This window comes from Kryptolebias marmoratus, linkage group LG12 (genome assembly GCF_001649575.2).
Source record: "Kryptolebias marmoratus isolate JLee-2015 linkage group LG12, ASM164957v2, whole genome shotgun sequence".
Classification (NCBI taxonomy): Eukaryota; Metazoa; Chordata; class Actinopteri; order Cyprinodontiformes; family Rivulidae; genus Kryptolebias; species Kryptolebias marmoratus.
The window spans coordinates 23,056,301-23,076,160 of NC_051441.1; the positions used below are offsets into that span (position 1 = coordinate 23,056,301).

General features: G+C 38.1%; 1 protein-coding gene across 1 annotated transcript in view; it reads left to right on the top strand.

Moving 5' to 3' along the window:
• Nucleotides 1–897: 897 nt before the first annotated feature.
• Nucleotides 898–19,860, top strand: part of mettl22 (methyltransferase like 22) — a 39,096-nt gene continuing 20,133 nt past the window's right edge. Inside the window, exons 1-8 of the mRNA XM_017439453.3 lie at nt 898–973; nt 2,837–2,979; nt 3,411–3,606; nt 5,363–5,502; nt 9,084–9,124; nt 12,682–12,826; nt 14,416–14,487; nt 15,763–15,816. Of these exons, the coding sequence (XP_017294942.1) occupies nt 2,874–2,979; nt 3,411–3,606; nt 5,363–5,502; nt 9,084–9,124; nt 12,682–12,826; nt 14,416–14,487; nt 15,763–15,816 (754 nt within the window). The 5' untranslated portion in view covers nt 898–973; nt 2,837–2,873. The remainder of the gene's footprint in view (nt 974–2,836; nt 2,980–3,410; nt 3,607–5,362; nt 5,503–9,083; nt 9,125–12,681; nt 12,827–14,415; nt 14,488–15,762; nt 15,817–19,860) is intronic.

Here is a 19,860-nt window from a genome sequence, read left to right on the forward strand (position 1 = left end):
TTGTCTTGCTAATGTTGATATTCCTCTCTCCTACAGTCTGATCAACATCATCAAATATGCAAATTAGGTGATGACATCATTTAACAATTTAGCAGCTCAAAATCTCACTCCAAGCTCAGATCAAAACTTGAGAGCACTGATTTTGCACAATCTGTCAGTGCTTAGTTACTACCACCAAACCAAACTGTAGGTCAAGATCTGTAAGATCTGATGGTTATAGCTATCAATTTATAGCTATTTTTGTGAGTTTTTAAGGTGCCTGTGGTGGCCGTCTTGATTTTGGTTGACAACAAAAATTAATCAGTTATAGAAGTAAAGACAATGTTTACTTTTTGCAAGTTTTAATAAAGTTTTAATAAAATTCGTGCACTGGTTCATGAGATACTTAGGTGACAGACGCATAAACACAGACAATGGTAAAAACATATCTGTCTTCGTCTTTGGGCAGCGGGCAATAATGAAAGGCATGGAATGAAAGGCTGTACCGACTCATGTGATACAACAAGACAACCAGTAGAGGGCAGCATCGGACCAATGCAGCAACTATTCTACTCAAGAGAAAAGGAACTGAAGAAATGTGCTACATTTGATGTCAACTGGAAACTCGTACTTTCGTTGTTTGAGGTGTTACAAACAAGAAACGCTTTCAAAATGCTATTTAAAAAAACCCATGATATTCTGTCTTAAACTTTGGCAAATCTATCCTATGCATTTTTTATATTACCCATGAATGGCATGTTATTTAAAAAACTCCTTTGATGGTGATGTATTTGTTAAAACATGTTGTTTTAAAATTATTTATCAAACCCATATAACTGATGATAAGAAAAATCTATGAACAGAAAACCGAAACAGCAGCCAAATTTTTCCCCTTTTAAGCGCTTTGCTCGAAAATGATAAATAAGTTCTTTTTTCCGAGGTACATCAAATGCGTCATGACGTTGTGATAGTCATGTCGTCCCCTGTAACGGCGGTGAGTAAACGTTACACGTGATTCAGTAGCGTAGCTAACATTCTGTGATTGTTGGTGTGGTCACCAATAACAATAAACCTTAGACCCAGTGGACTTAAACGCGCCAGGATAGCAGTTAGCAAGTTTGGTTGTAGCTCCGCTGTGCTGCGGTTAGCTGGGGGCAGGGGCGCTGGGAGTCGGGTAAAACGTGCTGCTGCGGGTTAAAAAAAGAAACCAGACCAACCCCCCACTGAGTTTGACCTATTTTATCAACGTTAACTGGTCTGCCTGCGCGTTTTCTCATTTGTTTAAAACTTTAAATAGATACAAGTTAATAAACGAATGTCTAAAACACCATATTAACAATCATTCAAATCTGAGCTCTCAAAACTTCTTGACTGCCTCCTGAAGATGATTAGTACAGCATAAGGAGGCGCAATCTACCGCGTACGTTATCGCCCGCCCCCCGCAAAAGGGCTAAAGAAGGGCAATAATCCCCCGAGTTAAAGTTCACTTAAATAAATGACATGTCACACATTTCATATATTTTTACTTCTCAATAAAATGGAAAACATGAACATCTATAACAAGACATTGTGTTCACTTCACCCTGTTGAATCCTGTTGGTGAATCCCCAGCCCTGCAGCTTTTTACCACAGTTTGTACAATTTGCATTACATTTTAGAGGATAGGATAGGTGTTTCTTATTATTTGATTTGCTGCTTTTTCTGCATGAAGTTGTTGTCTTTTCTCTTCTCAAAGTAGTGCAGTGTGCAAACAGTTCAGTCTGCTAAACGGACACCTCACACACACACACACACACACACACACACCTGGAAGAGGACTATTTTTTATTCTGACTGTAAAATACAACAGACAAAGACAGGTACATGTCTTTCTGGATTTCTAATTTGATTAGAAGTAAAAAAAAAATACATTATTACTCCAAAATAACAATTCTTAAAACCTATCAAACTTGAAGAAGTGGTGTGTGCATAAATATTCACCCATTTTGCTCCAAAGCCCCAACCATTACATCGAGGAGCCATATAATTACTTAGCTCTCCTACAGATGTATATTATTTAGGTATAGATAGACTCTAAAAATAGTCCTAAATTTTTAGAAAGAGGAAAACTACATCCATATTTGATGTACAATGACACTTACTTGTCAATATTGATCCTGTAGAGTGAACACATTCAAAATTTTTATAAACCACTGTAGTTACACTAGTTTAATTTTTTTGTTTACATGTTTCCCATGACAACACTGAAAGTTGGTACATGCCTCTTTCTCTATGTAAATCTTTCCTTTTTGACTTTATTATTGTATACAGATACATGTCAGGTGTTCAGTGGTTTTATCTTTCTGTAAAACAGGGTGAGTGTATGTTGTTAGTCACCTGATGAAAAATGTACCGTGAGTTAAATAAAAAAGTGCAGATAGAGAAATTATCCGAAAGGTTTTTAAAACAATATGGAGAAAAACGTTTGGTTTGTTTCTGCAAACAGTCTACCTGGCCACAACAGTAATAAAAGTTTAATTTCATTTCGTTTTACATCAGTGCATTTGATTGTATCCCCCTCAAAAATGGCTCTTTATAAATCCCCCTGTTTACTTTGACTTTCATTTTGCAGGCTGCAGATTTCATGACTCCTAAAATAGGACAATTAAAAAAACAAAAAAAACGAATGGAGCTGAACTTACCTCAGTGTTATGTTCTTGAAGTTGTTTTAAGTTTTGACAATTTTCTGTGAGGGATTCATATATATATATTTATATTTTTTAATTTCAATTGGAACTTTTCCATTTCTATTTTGCATACTAGACTGAAGGAGCTACAACTCAGTGTTTTCTCTGTGTTATGTGTCCGGTCCTTTCAGGTGGTGGGAAGCAGTTAGGCTGATGAACTGACCATCCATGGATGAGATGACTTTTCATCATGACACGGTGCTGTCAGATGTCCACATGCACCGGCCCTGTGTGCGTCACTTTATGACTCGCCTCAACAATGTCGGTCAGCCTGGTGTGTATTATAACATCTGTCAAACACTGCACTCCATATTTTTCTAATGTGTTCTTCTTTTGTGAGAGGCTTTGGACCAAAACAGTTCATGTGATGTTTTATGGAAAAAGACAAACATTGAAGTGAAGAACTTTATTGATAGAACATTGTTTCAAAATCAGCCTCTTGCTTCACATGAGTGGATTAAAAGATCAAATTAAGTTGACTAAGTAGACAAAACATAAAATATATTGGATTATTATTGTCTGCAATGAAATAAAATTAGATTAAAACTTTCATTCTTCTGATTTGAGGATGTTTATGTAAATTTTTACTTGGCAGTTCATTAAAAATATTTTTGTCTTTGTCATGTTCAAATTTGAACCTTTATAATAAACTTCTTTCTGTACGTCTCCACTTCTGCTCTAATATAATTGTGTTGATCTGTTCAGTCTTCCTGTCCAGATTTAGGATCTTGTCAGAAAGACACGACAACAATGGCCCTGAGAAAGGTTTAGAAAAGGAAAAGAAGCATGACAATCCATTGGAAGACACAAAAGCCTCTCATGGAGAAGATGAGGATGAAGGGGGCAAAGGAAATGTGGAGCCATGTTTGGATGAGGATGGAGACCTCAACATCACACATCGGTATTAAAAACAAACAACACTTCAGAACTCCTTTGGATTTTGATCAAGACTGTAATGACAATCCAATCATCACACTTTGCTGGCTGTCTCTGCATACAGAAGTTCTTAACTCTCTTTGCAGAAAAGTAACTTGTTTAAGAGGAAGAGGCTTGCATTGAGTTATTCATGAAAATGCATTTTATGTGCACATTATTTGTGCTCTAAAGAAAGCTAAAACTGACAAAACAAAATGGTCAGTTTTGTTTCTTATACATCTACCATTATGAAAAAAATGTGGGAGTTATACTTTATGGGTTTTATATTCGAAATATCTTTGATTTCAGACAGTTTATATCAAATTTAGTTTTTTCAGTCAGTGTTGATATGCGTCAAAAACATTCGTTGTGCTGATTAAAGGTTGTTGTTTTTTTCTTTTTATTATATTGCAATGTTATAATTTGCGGTACTGTTGTATAAGAACTGAAGCACCCTTATTACTATTCACTAGTTATTCTTTTGTTTCCGTTAGAATGTTTGATTTGCTTCTCGTCCAGCTTTAGAAAAAGTACATGATAACATATGACTCGATTGGGGAATAGTAGACCACAGGTGCATCTCAGTAAATTAGACTATCATCAAAACGTACATTTTTGACTAATTCAATTCAAAAAGTGAAACTCATTTATTTAGTTTTAATGATGATAACTTATCGCTAATAAGTTCAGTTTCTCAGAAAAAATACAAAAAATCCAACAACGAAAAAGATTTTTCAAACATAAATGTTGGCCAACTGAACAGTACAGTATATGCATTTAATACCTGTCAGAGCTCCTTTTGCATCAATGCAATGTGGCAAGGAGACCATCAGACTCTAAATAAATGTTAAAAGTAGCAAAAAATGTAGCTAAAAGCTAATAACAGCAGAATAGTAGCTAAAAGCTTAAATATATTAAAAAGAATAAGTTACAAAAACCAAATGTCACTGCGCCCATTTCCTTAATGAGCTGAATGCTTTGAAATATAAATGGTAAAAAAGCACAAAGTGTGCAGAAATGGTTAGATTACAAAAATGTACATAAAATAAAAGACAGAAAAACTGTGTTAATACTGAGTCAGCATCTATTGAATTGAATGCCTTTATTGTAATTACACGCGTGCATAACAAGATTAGAGAAATTTAAAATAAATGTATTTACAGACCTAGAGAGTGTATTCAGTAAGTAGATATATGAGTGACGTTAGTCACCTGATGATTTAGCCAAAATACCATGTTTGCAGTCTGTAAATTTCACTGGTCTTAATGAGACAATTATCTCATTTGCAAGAGAGACCTGTTACACACAAATAAAACATTACAATCAATAAAAGACAAGTATAAAGTATACATATGAATACAACTTTATCAAAATGTAAAAATATAAGTTACACTGACATAAAAGGAACAGCTCATTAAAAAGAGCAAGTGTTTGTGGATGATTTCCAGTTTTTGACCACTTTTAGATCAAACACTTAAAGCTATCTAAAAGTTGATTGTGCTTAAATATGTTTACTTTGAGGCATAATTAAAGCATTGAAAACCTTTCAAATGATCAAAAGTAAATATAGTTTCTTATATTGCTTCTTTAATTAATTAATTTAGTTGTGGAGGACAGTGGATAGTACCTAATCCATATGTTGAGTTAGTTTAAATTTAGCACATTGAACTTTCTGTCAACTACATATATCATTATTTGTAAAGATGTTAATTGCAGTTTTGATGTTAAAATTGTACTTTCAGACCTCGAAAAAACTCTGCAGATGGTGGTCGAGACCTGGTCTGTCCTGTCATCCTCAAACAATTCCTTCCTGTAATGGAACTGGAAGAGGAGAATGTGGATGATGAAGAGGGTCATTCTTCCACAGACATTTTAAGGATTGGTATGAATCTGTTTTAGAACTTTGTCTACTATATTATACAGATCTGCTCAGAAGTTTAATATGTCATACTAATTTTAGACTTTTAATTATTAATTTGAACCATTTTTTTCAGGGTGGAATGATTATACAACATGCAACTTCAATGGTTTTTAAAAACAAGTTATTATTGTACATACAGGCTCAAATTAACACATACACCACAGGTTTTTTTCTTTTGTAGCCATCAACAACTTATGGATATTTGACCACTCTTCTTGGTATATTTGGTAGAGTTTATTTAAAATAGTCTCCTGGTACAGACCTGTCTTTTAAGCATAGTCCATAGATTTGGAAAAGCTTAATGTTCACCTGCTTTGAAACCAGTTTTGATGTGTGTTTGGGATCAAGTTTCAACCATCTAGCTGTGGATTGGAAAATCTGAAGTTAGTCCTGTTGTCCAGTCCAGGTGATGGAGAGCAAGTGACATCATTGAACATGAACACGTAAAAAAAGTTGACAGGAAATAAACTGCTCTGTTCAGTTTACAGCATAGTACCTGGATTTTGTGATGCCATTCACTGTGTGTGATAATGATGTGTGCAGTCACTGACATCATTAGAATTGCTTTTTGAGGTCCATTGATCCCCAGACACATTTGGGTTTATTCAACAAATCCACTTTAATTGGCTTTTCTGTGTCATAAAGCTGCTTAAGTTTACTTGAAGTTGTCTTTCTAAACTGCAGTTCATAAGCTGTGTCAGACGACACTACTTGTGGCACCTTTTCCAGACCCTTATCCCGCAGCATAGAAAGTGATCTACAGTCGACTGTGATCCATTTTGCCCAAGAGTTTAATAATTTGTCTGACATAGACTTTTTTATTTTGGCTCTGAACCCTGTCATCTGTTCTGTTGTGGGCTGGCTGTACTGTTCGCCTAAACCAGGACTATCATCTCTAACGTTAGCTCTGGTGCCCATGCTCACAGAAAAATGCTTTGCATTGAGGTGATATCATAGACTTGAAGTGCTGCGGTGATAAGAAAACTCTTTGTTGCACAATTTGCACACAACCATTCCCTTATTCAAGCTGCTTTTGGGAAGTTAGTTTATTAAAAACCTTTCTCCCAACAAGCCAAGCAGTGCAATCTAGCCTTCCATCGCTGTTCACCATACTGTCTTGTGCACTGATGTTACTTAGTGCATCCTGCGGATCTTTTTGCAGTTTGGAAATTAACTTTAGGGTAATACTGTCACCTACCAGTCTGGAGTGTGTGCATCAGCAGTTGCCGTGAAATTAGGAAACAGAGAAAGAGTGATTTTTAAAAAAAAAAAATTTTAATACAGTATTTTTTCTGTAACTTATTAAATGTCCCAGCTAGGGCTGGGCAATATGACTAAAAACCATATCACGATATAAACCTTTCCTATCAGTCGATATCGATAATTATTGATTAGGTTTTTTTTAATATCCAAAATACTACCAAACTGGTGACATGACCTTTGCTCTTTTATTCACGTCTTTCTTGTGCTGCTGCGCTCATTTCCTCCTTTCTATCAACCCTATTCTTTTTTATTTTTAAGCAGTTAGGTGGCAAACATGAAGCTGCTCCCACATACTCAGGCGTACTGTCAGAGGTTGCGCTACACTTTCTTGATGTCCCTCATTTTGACTGACAGCATCACAAAAATTCCCGACATAATCTATTTTTTCCATTAAATTGTAAATAATAATCATGACAAATTCAGTTGCATTTAAGTTTAATTCAGTTTAATAAATATTCAAGAAACTGAATGGAAAATCTTCATCGTGCCATCACACATCAAGCAGATAAGTACATGTAACTTTGTGAATTATAATCCGTCATGGAAGGCCTTCAGATTTTTTCGTCGCTGTTTAAAAAACCCCGTCAAAGACGGAAAATATTTCGTTGACGCGACCCCTGCTGTGTGTATTCTAAACTGCGGAGACTCTGTGCACATTGTCTGTGAACGGTTGATATTTCATTCTCAAGTGTACTGATTGTGTCAGGATTTTGGGTGTTGTTTTTCTTGTTTTCTTTTGCAGTTTGGACCCTTGGTTCATGTTTTGTCTTTGTATGTTCTGTTTCTTGTGTTCTTGTCATCATTCACTCCTCCCCAGTTTCTCATTTGGTTATCTGCCACGCCCATCTCCTCCTGCATGCAGTGATAATCAGTCACCTGTTTACACTTCTTTTGATTTCCCTGTTTGCTTAAAACCTGGTCACTTGCTCCACTCCTCCGCTGGATCATTGCTCTGTGTTTATGGACTGTCCCGCTCTGCTCATGTTGTCTCTGGTATGTCTCTTGTCACTTGTCTCCTGGTTCCCTTGCCTCGCCTCGCCTCGCCTTTTTGTTGTATTTATATTTTGGACTTTTGCTGCCACGTCAGCCTTTTGTTTTTGATTGTTTTATTTAATTTTTTTTTTTTTTTTTTTTTTTTTCAAATGAGTCTGCGCTCTGGGTTCATCACGCTCTCCACGGATCCTGACAGATTGCTTACCTTTCTTGTGACAAATCCCTTCATTTCACACAAACCGAATGGATACTAGCAAGTTTGATGAGCTAGTTGGGCGCCTGGCCCCGTTTCTTCTCCACCAGGGCAGCCACTGCACAGCTGTCAGTGCGGCACAGAGAGCGACAGTCACGCTGCACGTCCTTATTCTGACAGGTGCCGCCGACTCTCAACATAATCTTGGTGTCACATACAAAACAGTTCGATGTGAACACTGTTTCGTGCAACGGTTGTAAAAATTTACCTTTGTACGGACGAGTCCAGTGGACATCGACTTTGACTCCACATTGCTCCGTCTCGAGTACGTGCTGACCTCCGAGTGATGCAGGCCAGAGTACGTTGGGAGCAACACAAAACTGCTGTTGTGCATGTTACACAACACCTTGTTGCTAGGTAACCATAGAGTCAGTTAGTTAATGTCACCAAACTTTCTTAGCTGGTCCTTGAGATGTTGAGTAACAAAAGCATTTCCTCTGCCTACATCCCCCAGAATGCTGTGCTGTTCTGGATCGGCGTTCATGAAAATGATTGAATATTCTATCGGGCATATTTTCTGTTGATATTGATCAAGTGTCTATCGTGATAGATAACATTATCGTTTTATTGCCCAGCCCTAGTCCCAGCTCTACCTTTAACCTTTAATCTGCTAATTTCTGTAGTCTGAGATTAAGATATTGGGTTAACACACACATATATTCTCCAGAGTAGCAAACTGACAAAACTCCTGCTTTTATCGAGGTGGTAAGCTTGATGATGATTAGTTATCCGTGCATTTGATCAGCAGCAATAGGCTGTTATAGAACTTGAAATCTGTGAAAGCTGCAAGGCTGGAACCAATTTTTCATACACAGCTTTTCATTTTGGCTTCATTATTTTCTAAATAAACAACAACCTGGTGAATGCTGTTGTATGTTTTTGTACATTTGAGGTTAGATCTGAATAATTTTAGAATCTGGTGAAGACCAGATTATTTTTATTATGCCCTTATTTGTCATTTTCTAGCATTGACAGACTGTTTTTCCTCATGACTATATGTTTAATTTTTCATTGTTGTTTACATTGTTTACAGAGCACACTATGGCTACACCATTGGAAGATGTTGGCAAACAGGTGAGTAAAATTTAACTGACTAAATTCTGAGACAGTGGTTTTCATTCAGTTTGCTACATGTTGAAAGTTGAAGCCATCGCTCCCTGCATTAAGCCTTTTGCATTCTCCATGAGAAGTCACAAAGTCTGCTCTCAGTCGACTGCATGATGAAAATTGCATCATTTTGTTTGTGTAGCAGCTTCGAACGCCCCTTCATGACACAAGGCTCTGGCTGAACTGTTTTACACAGGGGTTTGCGCCAAGTATTATGCGATTGGTCAGAAGTTGTTGTGGGTGTGCTTAAGCGGAAAAGGCGGTGAGCTTTAATGGAGTCATTTTGCTTCTACTACTCTGCTGAGAAGCAGCTGGCTGAGACTGTTAGAAAACACAGCCATCTTTAAAACTGTTCCAGAAAACCTATAAGCCTATAAACACAGCGACACAGGCAGCTCTTCGTGGCTGTGGTGGCCGGGAGGTAATATGCCTCAGCTGGGCAGCGTCGGGACATGTTCCTTTTGTTCGCTCATTTTTCTGCACCATCAAATTTGCAAATGCCAAACAGCGTGTACTGTCTCTGTCGGTTTAATAAACACATCTGGTTGGGGAAAAGGAAGCAAAAATCGGAGGGCCCGACTCAGCGGTTTCAGGTTCCGTGGGACGGTTCCACGCTTGCTGAGCCGGAGCGGGCAAGGGTGCTGGTGCCGGGGCACATCCGCACCAACAACATGAATCAGGCAGACATCCACCGGTTCCAAAAACGCCAAGGCAAGAACACGCTGGAAAACATTTCAGGGACTGGCTGGGAACCATTTGACCACAACAAAAAGGCTTTCAGCCTCACCAGGCGTCCACTGCGTCTACCGTGGTAACGATGACGTTTCCGCCGGGACGGCAGTGCTGGAGCCTGGCATAGGTGAGCTGGAATTCCCAACAGAGCCTGGGAGAAAAGTTTTTGTTCCCATGCATTAAAGGTGGCCTTGTTGATAAAGTGTGGCCTTAGATCCATGTTTGGCGATCATACACCAACAATGACTTGATTTCACTTGTGCCAAGGGTCAAAAACAACAGGATGACAACTAGAATGGACAGTGAGAGACGGCCTGCCACGTACACCGGCGCCATCTTGGTTGTTCATGAACATGAACATGTTCTGCCTCATGTTCATGTGGCACACATTTGCATTGTGATTTGATTGCATTTGACCTTGTTTACACTGATAACATTATTGTATATATAATTTGCACATCTTATATTTTTATTGTACATTTGCCTTAATTTATTTAATTTATTTATTTTTTCTTGGGATTCACTATTAACACAAAAAAAATAATTTCTTTCCACAGGTAACATGTTTCCAGCTGTACATGACAATAAACACTTTGAATCTGTTTTTGTCTTGTTATGCTATAATTAGCTTTTAGCTACCATTTTGCTTACTTTTAGCCATCCTTTTTCTAATTTTAGTTTTTAGTTAGCCTTTTGCTACTTTTAGCGTTTGGCCAGCCTTCTGCCACTTTTAGCTTCTAGCCTGCAGCACTGACCACCAAGCTACTGCAGCCACGCCAATAACTATTGAAGTCAACTCTGTATATTAGCCATAAACATACGGATCCATCTCACAAGGTTATACAGCAAGGACATTGGAATGTCAGTCGAACTGGATAAATGTGGCCGAATGGTGTCCAAGAGAGGCAAGATGATCACAACTGAAGGAGTTGAACTACCTGAAGGCAACGTTGCAGATGTTTAGGACAGCAATAAATATCTTTGAATCATGCAGACAAATGGCAACCATGATGAGGTCGCAAGGAAGGCAGCCACAACCAAATAGAGTCAGGCAGGTCTTGAAGAGCCAGCTGAGTGGTAAGAATAAAACTCAAGCCATCAACATGTATGTGGTGCCAGTCATCAGATACCCTGCTGGTATAATCACCTGGCCAGAGGAGGAGATAGAAGCCACTGACATCAAGACACAAAAGCTCCTCACAATGCATGGAGGGTTTCACCCTAAGTCCAGCACCCTGACACTGTACACCAAGAAAGAGGTGGGAGGCAGAGGTCTGGTAAGCATCAGAGCCACTGTACAGGAGGAAATGTTTTTTCATTCATTTCTTTTATCTATACAAGTTAGTCTTGTTGAGACACAATTGTCTCATTTGCGAGAGAAACTCTGAAACAACTAAGATCCTGGAGTACATCAGGAGGAAAGCCTCAAAGACAAACTGAAACTGAAACTCAATATGAAAGAAGAGCAACAAGAGAAGCCATCTTGGAAAGATAAGCCTCTTGCACGGCATGATTTAGGAGGCAGCTGATATCAAAACATTCTATCGGTGGAGAATGACAGGGCCAAGATACTGTGGCACTTCCAGATCCAGACTGACAAACAGGTGATGGCTAACCAATCAGACATTGTGGTAGTCGAAAAACGACAGAAGTGGTGGTGATGTAGCAATCCCAAGTGACTGTAACATCAAGTATGGATGAGAAGTGGTAACAGTTTCGTATTTTATTAGAATGAAATGACAATTGCTGAGCACGAATTGGAGGTAAAACTTGGAGGAGGTACGATTTGATCAGCACCCAACAGGGTCCACAAACTGTATTTCTGCATTTGTACTCATTCCTCTGCAACAACTTTGATTATCCAGTCTCAGCTGAAGTGTAATTGGGAATAAGTCATGTAACACAGAAGTGAACAAGTCTTTACAGCATTTGTTGTTGTTATTGTTATTGTTAACTAAATGTAGCAAAAAGCACAAAATGATCCAAAAGCTAAAAGTAGCATAAGACAACAAAAATCAAGTGAGTCTGCATAAGCAGATTTTGAAAAGGAACAATGTTTTCAAAGGAACTGAAGAGATGTCAATGTCTACTTTTTCTGAAAATATTTCTAAGACATTTTAAAAAATATAAAAGTTACAAAAACTGAACATCAGAGAACTCAGTCCCTGAAAAAACTGAACATTTTGATATATGAATGGTTAAAATAAAATATGCAGAAGTTAATAGCAAAAAACCAAACAAGAAAACAATTGTATGGATGCTGACTCAGCATTTATGCTATAAGGTAGACAAAAATATAACAAGTATGACTCAATCTTTCATAGATAATAAATATGAATGGTGTGACAAGAAAAACAAACATAGAACTTGCTAAATAAATCATTTTATCAGTTACTTAAATAAAGAAAAGAATACATATAAATTAAAATATACAAACAAAGCTATTTAGTATTTAGAAGAAAATAAGAGTTTAGATAAATATGTAAACAAAAAAAATAAATGAAATCCAATGTGTGTACATAGGAACAGTTTTGCGGAGACGAATAGTAAGAGACGTGTGGGGGTGGATCAGAGAAGCATGACATATTTGTTTTTATTTGTTGTTGTCATTTTAATGAAGATTTGTTTATGATTTATACTTTTTCTAACTACTGTAAAGATGATCAGTGAAGTTTATTAAAATAATGTTTGTGAAATGTTAATGATTCATTTAAAAATTTTTCCTGGCAATTGGGTTTTATAAAAATAAACGGTACCAGAATGAATAAAATGTGTGGTTTTTGTTACACAAGGTTTGGCGGGGAGCACTCCTTCTGGCTGACTTCATCCTCTCGAAACCAGACATGTTCAGAGGGTCCACAGTCCTAGATCTGGGAGCTGGAACAGGCTTGACCAGCATTGTCATGGCAACCACTGCCAAAACAGTTTACTGCACAGGTATGATGCTATTACGCAAAAAATCTAAATCCAACTTGCAGTGATTTACAGTTTCTTTTTTTAAATATGTGGCAGTACAGTTGATTCGATTGAAATGTAGAAAGTCAAATATTGTCAGTCGCCATAAGGTGGTGTCTCACTGGACTGTGACGAGATGGCAAACAGCATTCACAAGGGAGCTGATGAGAAATAATAATTATTCAAAAACTTCCTATTTTCATTTCCAAAGTGTAGTTTAAATTATAAACATGACACCAGCTGCCATGGTGAGCACAAAGCAAGCTGAAGCAGGAATGATAAGGCCAAAGGTGAACAGCTTAGATTACAATTTGTTTTAACATGAAAATAGGCCATAATTTAAAAAACTTTCCATTCAAAACACAAACACAGATTGCTGGTGACTTGATTGCAAACATTGAGAATTAAGTGAGATTGCATTGGAAAATTTGCTTACTTTTGAGTTGCCAACTACTCTTCAACAATTACAGCCCAGTGAGATATTACCTTTAGGTGTTCTACGTTAGATTAGTCCTGATCCTTATTTAAATATTCCAGCTTCACAGATGAGTTGAATGAGACGAAGAAAAAACTTTAAGATAAGTGAATTCCACCAAGTTTCTGTTTACATGATCACCTGGCACTATGAACTGTGACAACCCAATTCATTTTATTTATATAGTGCCAAATCACAACAAAATCATCCCAGGGTGACAAAAACATTCACACACTTTATAAAAAGCCAATTTGTAAAAAGTAACTATCAAAGGAAGCCAGAAGATCTTCACTTCATCAGTCTCCCACATTCAAGCTGGCCACCACATCTATGAGCCTTATCAGACACAGAAAGGGCTGTACCTCAGGTATTTTGACAGATATTGAGCTAAAGTTTAGTGTGGTAGAAGCTGAGAATCATTCCCAGTACATACATTTTACAAGATCTTTGCTTAAAACTATGGCATGCAAAGTGGAGGGCAGTATACATTCCTTTAAGGTAATCTACTTTAATTGTTTCCCCAAGCCAAAGGTGAAAGGTTGTTTGTTAGTGTGTTTGTTTGTGTTTGTCTGTAACTTTAGTAAAATATCCTGTGAGCTACTGGACAATTTTTATTGAAACTCGCAGAAAGTACCTATTGGCTGAACATCTACCACTGATTGGCCTTTGGAGTCAATTTAATTCAAGATGGTCCCCACAGGCAGCTGACCTCTGAAAACAGCTACAACTCAGGCAGTTTTACAGATATTGAGCTCAAATTTTGGTCATAGGTGAGTCACTCACAGCACATACTCTGAACACTAATAGATTGTGCAAAATCAGAAACACCCAAAAGCAAAAGTACAGATGCACTACCTAAAAATTACAAATACACAAATATACAATTTGTGGATATTATTGTGAGTAAATGTAATTTGTCACTTTCCTGCTCTGGCAGGCACCTTTGATTGAAGCAAAGTGAAGCATCAGTTTAATTTGGCAACATAAGATACCAAATAAAGTCTGACCCTTATCTGCCTACAACAAACACAGAATCCCTGAACAAAGTACTGGCACTTTACAAATTGTTTCCATTCTTTTCATTCCTATTTTACAGATGTGGGAGAAGATCTTCTAAACTTGTGCAGGAAGAATGTCTCATTAAATAAACAAAAGATAGAATCAGCAGGTAAGAAGGCAATCTGTGTATGGTTCTTTCTGTTTTTTTGTTTCAAAATAAAATTGCAAAACCAAAATAAGCATGTGTTAGAAAAATGGCAATTTCAAAAATAAAAAAGGGGTACGATTTTGTTTTGTTTTTTTAAACTGCAATGGTTAAACCAAAGACAAACTTTTATTTTATTGTTAATTCAACGGGACCTTATGGCGGAACCGGAAATGAAGACCTGAACTCCAGGCACATAACTTTTTCAGTTAGCTCTTCAGAATCTACCAGTTTAAAAATGGATACATTTGTCTTATTTAGAGGGAATCGACGCGTTTCATTGAGAGCTGATGATCTTACCGTCATCAAGATTTCTTTCATATTCCAAGTAAGTATCAAATCAGTACATTACCGCCACCTACTGGTAACTGAAAAAGTTATGTGCTGGGAGTTCAGGTCCCCCCCACCCGGCCCCTCTGCCCCTCTGCCCCTCTGCCCTGCTCTCTTTTCCGAGCCTCTCTTTTGCATATTCTCCAAAATTTATAAACTATTGATCTGGTCAGCTGGTCTCTCAACGCAATTGATCAAATTTTCTCGACGGGAAGACCACCTGCCCAGATGGGACATAATTCGCTGGATACACAATGGATTCCTGAAAGAAGTGGAATATTGTCTGTCTATCAATTTTGTCAGTATGAGGTCAGGCCAGACTGGTAAACTGGAAGACTAAAAACCAGTGGCTGAGCCCACCAGGTGGCTCTGGCTGTTTAGCTCAGTGGGTTGCAAGAAGCACTGAAATGCAGGATATCCTGGTTTAACTCTACTTATTTTTTGTGCCAAACTTGTCTTACTGCAATTGTTAAGTTTTGTGTGAGGTTGTTTTGCAGTTGAAGCAGGGGTTCACTGCAGATGTGTTCACTGTTCAAATATTTTTTCTAGAACAGCATAGCAGACATGTACAGTATTTTTGGTAGCACTAATTTAAATAAATTACCTGATTGGTCATATAAAAAAGGCTAATCACAGGCTGGTTCCCTGCACTATCTGAATAAATAATTCTGACCCTTAAGCAAAGTCAGATTTGTTAGCTTTAAGCTAAACATTAACAATAGAGCAACCGCATTCAGAAGTCCTCTATAGAATATTTAGTAAATTAACAGCCTACCTTTTGATTAGATTTTCTTTACAGGAACAGTTTCTACACAAGTGTTTTATTTAAACAGAATTGAGACCTATTAATTGAATCATAAAAGCTTAGAACAGTATATCTAAAGTAATAGCATTTTGTCTGACCTTCAGGTGGGGAGGTGAAAGTGAGACAACTCAACTGGCTCCAGCACAGCCTTTGCACAGGTAAGAATTATTTTAAATATTACCCATTTAAAAAAATATACCTATTTAAATGACATTTAATGCATATATGTTTGGGCAAAGATCTTGAGTCATCCCCCCTATTTTGGTTGTTTCCAAGGAACCAGACTTGTTTTTTGTTTTTTTTAAGTGGTCTTCATGAAACTGTTGGTGTAGGCTTTCAGTCATCTTTAACATGTTAGTTCTAAGAATTGAATATAAAAGTTACTGGACTTTATTGTAGTGGTTGTAATAAAATAGGAGATGATGGTGTGAACTCAAGAACTTTATTCTATCAACTGTGGATACTCCATCATATTTAACATGGCTATGTATTCTTCTCTCTGTCCTTCAAACACACTCTTCTGCCCTATGCTGTCACAGCAGGACCCTTCGGGAACAAAGAGCAACAAACAGAGCAACAATGCATTCACTGTGGAAACCTAAGAACACAACAGACTTCTTTTTTCTTGAACATGGTTCAGCTTTCATCTGAAATGCTTTTTCATAGATTGAGCATTTCCAGGTTTATCAGTCACTGTTAGCAATTTAACACTTCTTTTTAAATTTTATAAACCTTTAAATCCTAATCCATAATCAAAGAAGCCTTTTGAAAGAGAGTTTAAACATCTGAAAGAAACAAGGAAAAAGTCCTGTAGTTTTTCATGCAGTTCTTGCAATGGTCTTCATCAACAGTTCTGAAGGTTATTCAAAGTTTATTTTAGATTTTCTTTGGCTGTTTTTTCATTCATTTTCAGTCTAGTACCTGATCATTTTCAGATAAAAGGTTTGAGACTCATTTCAGCAATAAAAGGCTCCTAAACTTAAGAAATAATCCAGTACAGGTGATTTAGCAAAGAACTAGATTTACAGTGAAGTTTTAGGCACTTTATTATCCGATTGTCATAAAGACACATTTTTTCTGTTTAACACTGTTTGAGACACAATTAATTAAAGGCCTAGCATTTCTTGAAAAAAATGCATATCACCCACTACCTTTCATGCCAAAGTTTTGGACTAAAATTGTCTTGTACTGAAAAGAGACGAGGTTGTAGCTGCTTTTGGTAAACCTTAAAAATGGCATTTTGCATGAAGTAATATTATGAGATAATATTATATTATTATGAGATCAAGTAAGAATGATGACGCAAGTCTGTTGTGTTCTGAGGCGTATATAGTAAATGCATTTTGTCCTGATGCTGTTATTACTTCTTGTCTCTAGATGGCACTACTGTGAGACCGTAGGGGAAGAAAGTCTGTGTTAAGTAGAACTGCAGAGAAGAATGAGACATGGGGAGACTGCAGCAGTTCTGTAATGGTGCCTGGCATCACAGCATTTTTGCAACAAAGTTTGTGAGTTTTACCTGCCGTGTTCTAATTTCATTTACAACCTCCACAACAAGGTCTAATTCTGGAGGCCATCATATGTGAATGAATCATTGTGACAAGCTAGTCACTGAGTTCAGAGCTTAAAAAGATGTCATGGCAGAACTCTACAAGCGCAGACTGAAGCTTGTGTTACTTTATCTGACCAACTCTATGTCATGCTACCCAATGGAACCAAGAAATACATCACTATTGTCAATGAGGCTGGTAAAATTCTTCAGGAGACTCCCCAGGTCCTCTGAATTGTCATGAAAGGACTGCTCCTCAACCTACCTCAATGGATGTGAGCTATTGGTCTTTAAAAACAGAGATCACAGAATTTATTTATATTCTCAATATATATCCTAACATAAGTTTTATTTTAAGCTTTTAAGTCATGGTTGTTTTCAGTTGTGTTGGTTGGTTTGTCCGTCTGTTAGCAAGATTACTTAAAAAAATAATAAAACAGATTTTGATGAAATTGTAAGGAAATATTAGGGTTGTCACAACATCTCAGGTCTGGTAGGACACAGAATGCACACACGACAGGAGCTCAAAAAACAAAACTAATTTTTTATTACAAGGTGAAAACAAAACGCTGATCAGGCAGCAAAAACTTACAAAGACACAAGGATCTCGATAAAATTTTATTGGAATCAACTGGACTGTGGCATAAAGCCAGCTATGCTCTGCTGTAGTGGAGATAGACAGAGACTGAATATGTAGGACTGGAGTAATGAGGGAAAAGAAAACACCTGCGCTGAATGAAGATGGGGAACAATTGAGAAGCTGTACTGAGAGAGAGTGAATAATGGCACAAGGATCACAAAGGAAAAACAAACCTTACAACCCAAAATGAAAGAAAAAAAAAAATCACTATCACTATCAAAATAAACCAATCCTGAGCCTTCTGTATACACCACAACAATAATTTCTTCTTCTTAAAAACAACTTCAAAAAGTTTTAGTATCCCACATTGTATTGTAATACACAATACATCACTAACTCCTAAACATGCAAGAAGAACTAACAGGTACAAACAGGTTTAACAAAGTGTGATATTAACTGTAGTTTTACATATGAATCATAGACCTGCATGTGCAGTAAAAACTCCTCTTTGGGAAGCTGAAGACAGATGGGGTCACATCATCTCTAAGCCGATTCAGTCAAAGTCCTCTGACTTGAAATGTTCAATACAGTGCTTGGACGACTCTGTAGCAACAAAACCCTCCCTTCTTACTGCAGCTTCCCATTGCCTCCTTAAATCTGTTACTGGGAAACCTTCAAAATGTGAAAAAAATAAACAGACACAGCTAATGAGAGAGAAGCACTAGTTCCTCCTGTTAGCATTTCGTTGTTTGCCAAATAACGTTAGCTACAATAACAATATTATAAATGGTCAAATAACCTAAATTATTGTTCAATCTTACTTGTGAAAGGTAATCCCATGTGATTTATTTATAACACCCTTACTCCTGACTGGCCGCATAATGTTCATTCTCGACAGTAGCAGACTACTAACTCAATCACAATTGGTCTCTTAGGTTAGCTACATTATGTGGCATTTCAGAATGCTAAAGCTGACATCAGACAAAAGACAGAAATGCAGCTCAGTATGTGTCAGAACGAGGAGAGAGCAAGGCGAACCCAAGATGCAGACTCATCTTTTAAAACAAAAACTGATTTATTAAAATAACAAAACTAGAAAACAAAAAGCTGACGTGGCAGCAAAACTAACTATAACAAAAATCCAGGCAGTTAACAAAGGCTGGACAAGGCAAGGCAAAAACAGAGAGGGACCAGAGACCAGACTAGAATCAAACACGAACAAACAACAATGAATCAGCAGCGAGGTGGAGAGGAAGACCAAGTTTTAAAGCAGAGGGTGATGAGGAGAAGTGGGAACAGGTGTGTGATTAGGAGTGAAGACAGCTGGAGATGGGTGTGACAGGAAACCAGAAAACTGCTGAGCGGAGGACAGGTGAGTGATGACAAAACAGAACCAAAACATAGAGAAGACAAAACAACACCAAGACAAGGACAAAAAACAGCAAACACAAGAAAACCCCAAATCAAAACAGAACAAAACCCAGACACATGACATAGCCCCCCCTTAAGGGGACGGCTCCTGAAGTCCCCCAAAAAAAAACAAAATACGTGACTCGGGAGAGTGGAGGGGGTAAAACAAGAACACAGGACGGAGGGCTAGAACAAAAACATACAAAACCACAAAACAAAACCGACCAGGCTAAAGGCCAGGGGAAACAAAACCAAAACAAAACGACCAGAGTTCCGGCGGGCGGCCCCATGGCCATCCGTGACGTGACCAGAGTTCAGGCGGACGGCCGGGGCGCTGCCCACGGCGTGGCCAATGTTCAGGCGGGCGGCCCGAGAGCCGTCCGCGGCGTGGGCGAGAGCCAGGCGGGCAAGGACCAAGCGGGCGTGGGCGAGAGCCAGGCGGGCGAGGACCAAGCGGGCGAGACTGCGGAGGCGTCGTCTGGGACCCTCCGAGGAGCAGACGTGGCGGAGGCGTCTTCCGGGACCCTCCGAGGAGCCGACTTGGCGGAGGCGTCGTCCGGGACCCTCCGAGGAGCCGACGTGGTCGCCGACCCCCACTGATACGAAGGCTGGAGGAGCTGTGGGGGCGGCGTCAGACTGACCCACCGATGGTTCTGTGGCGGC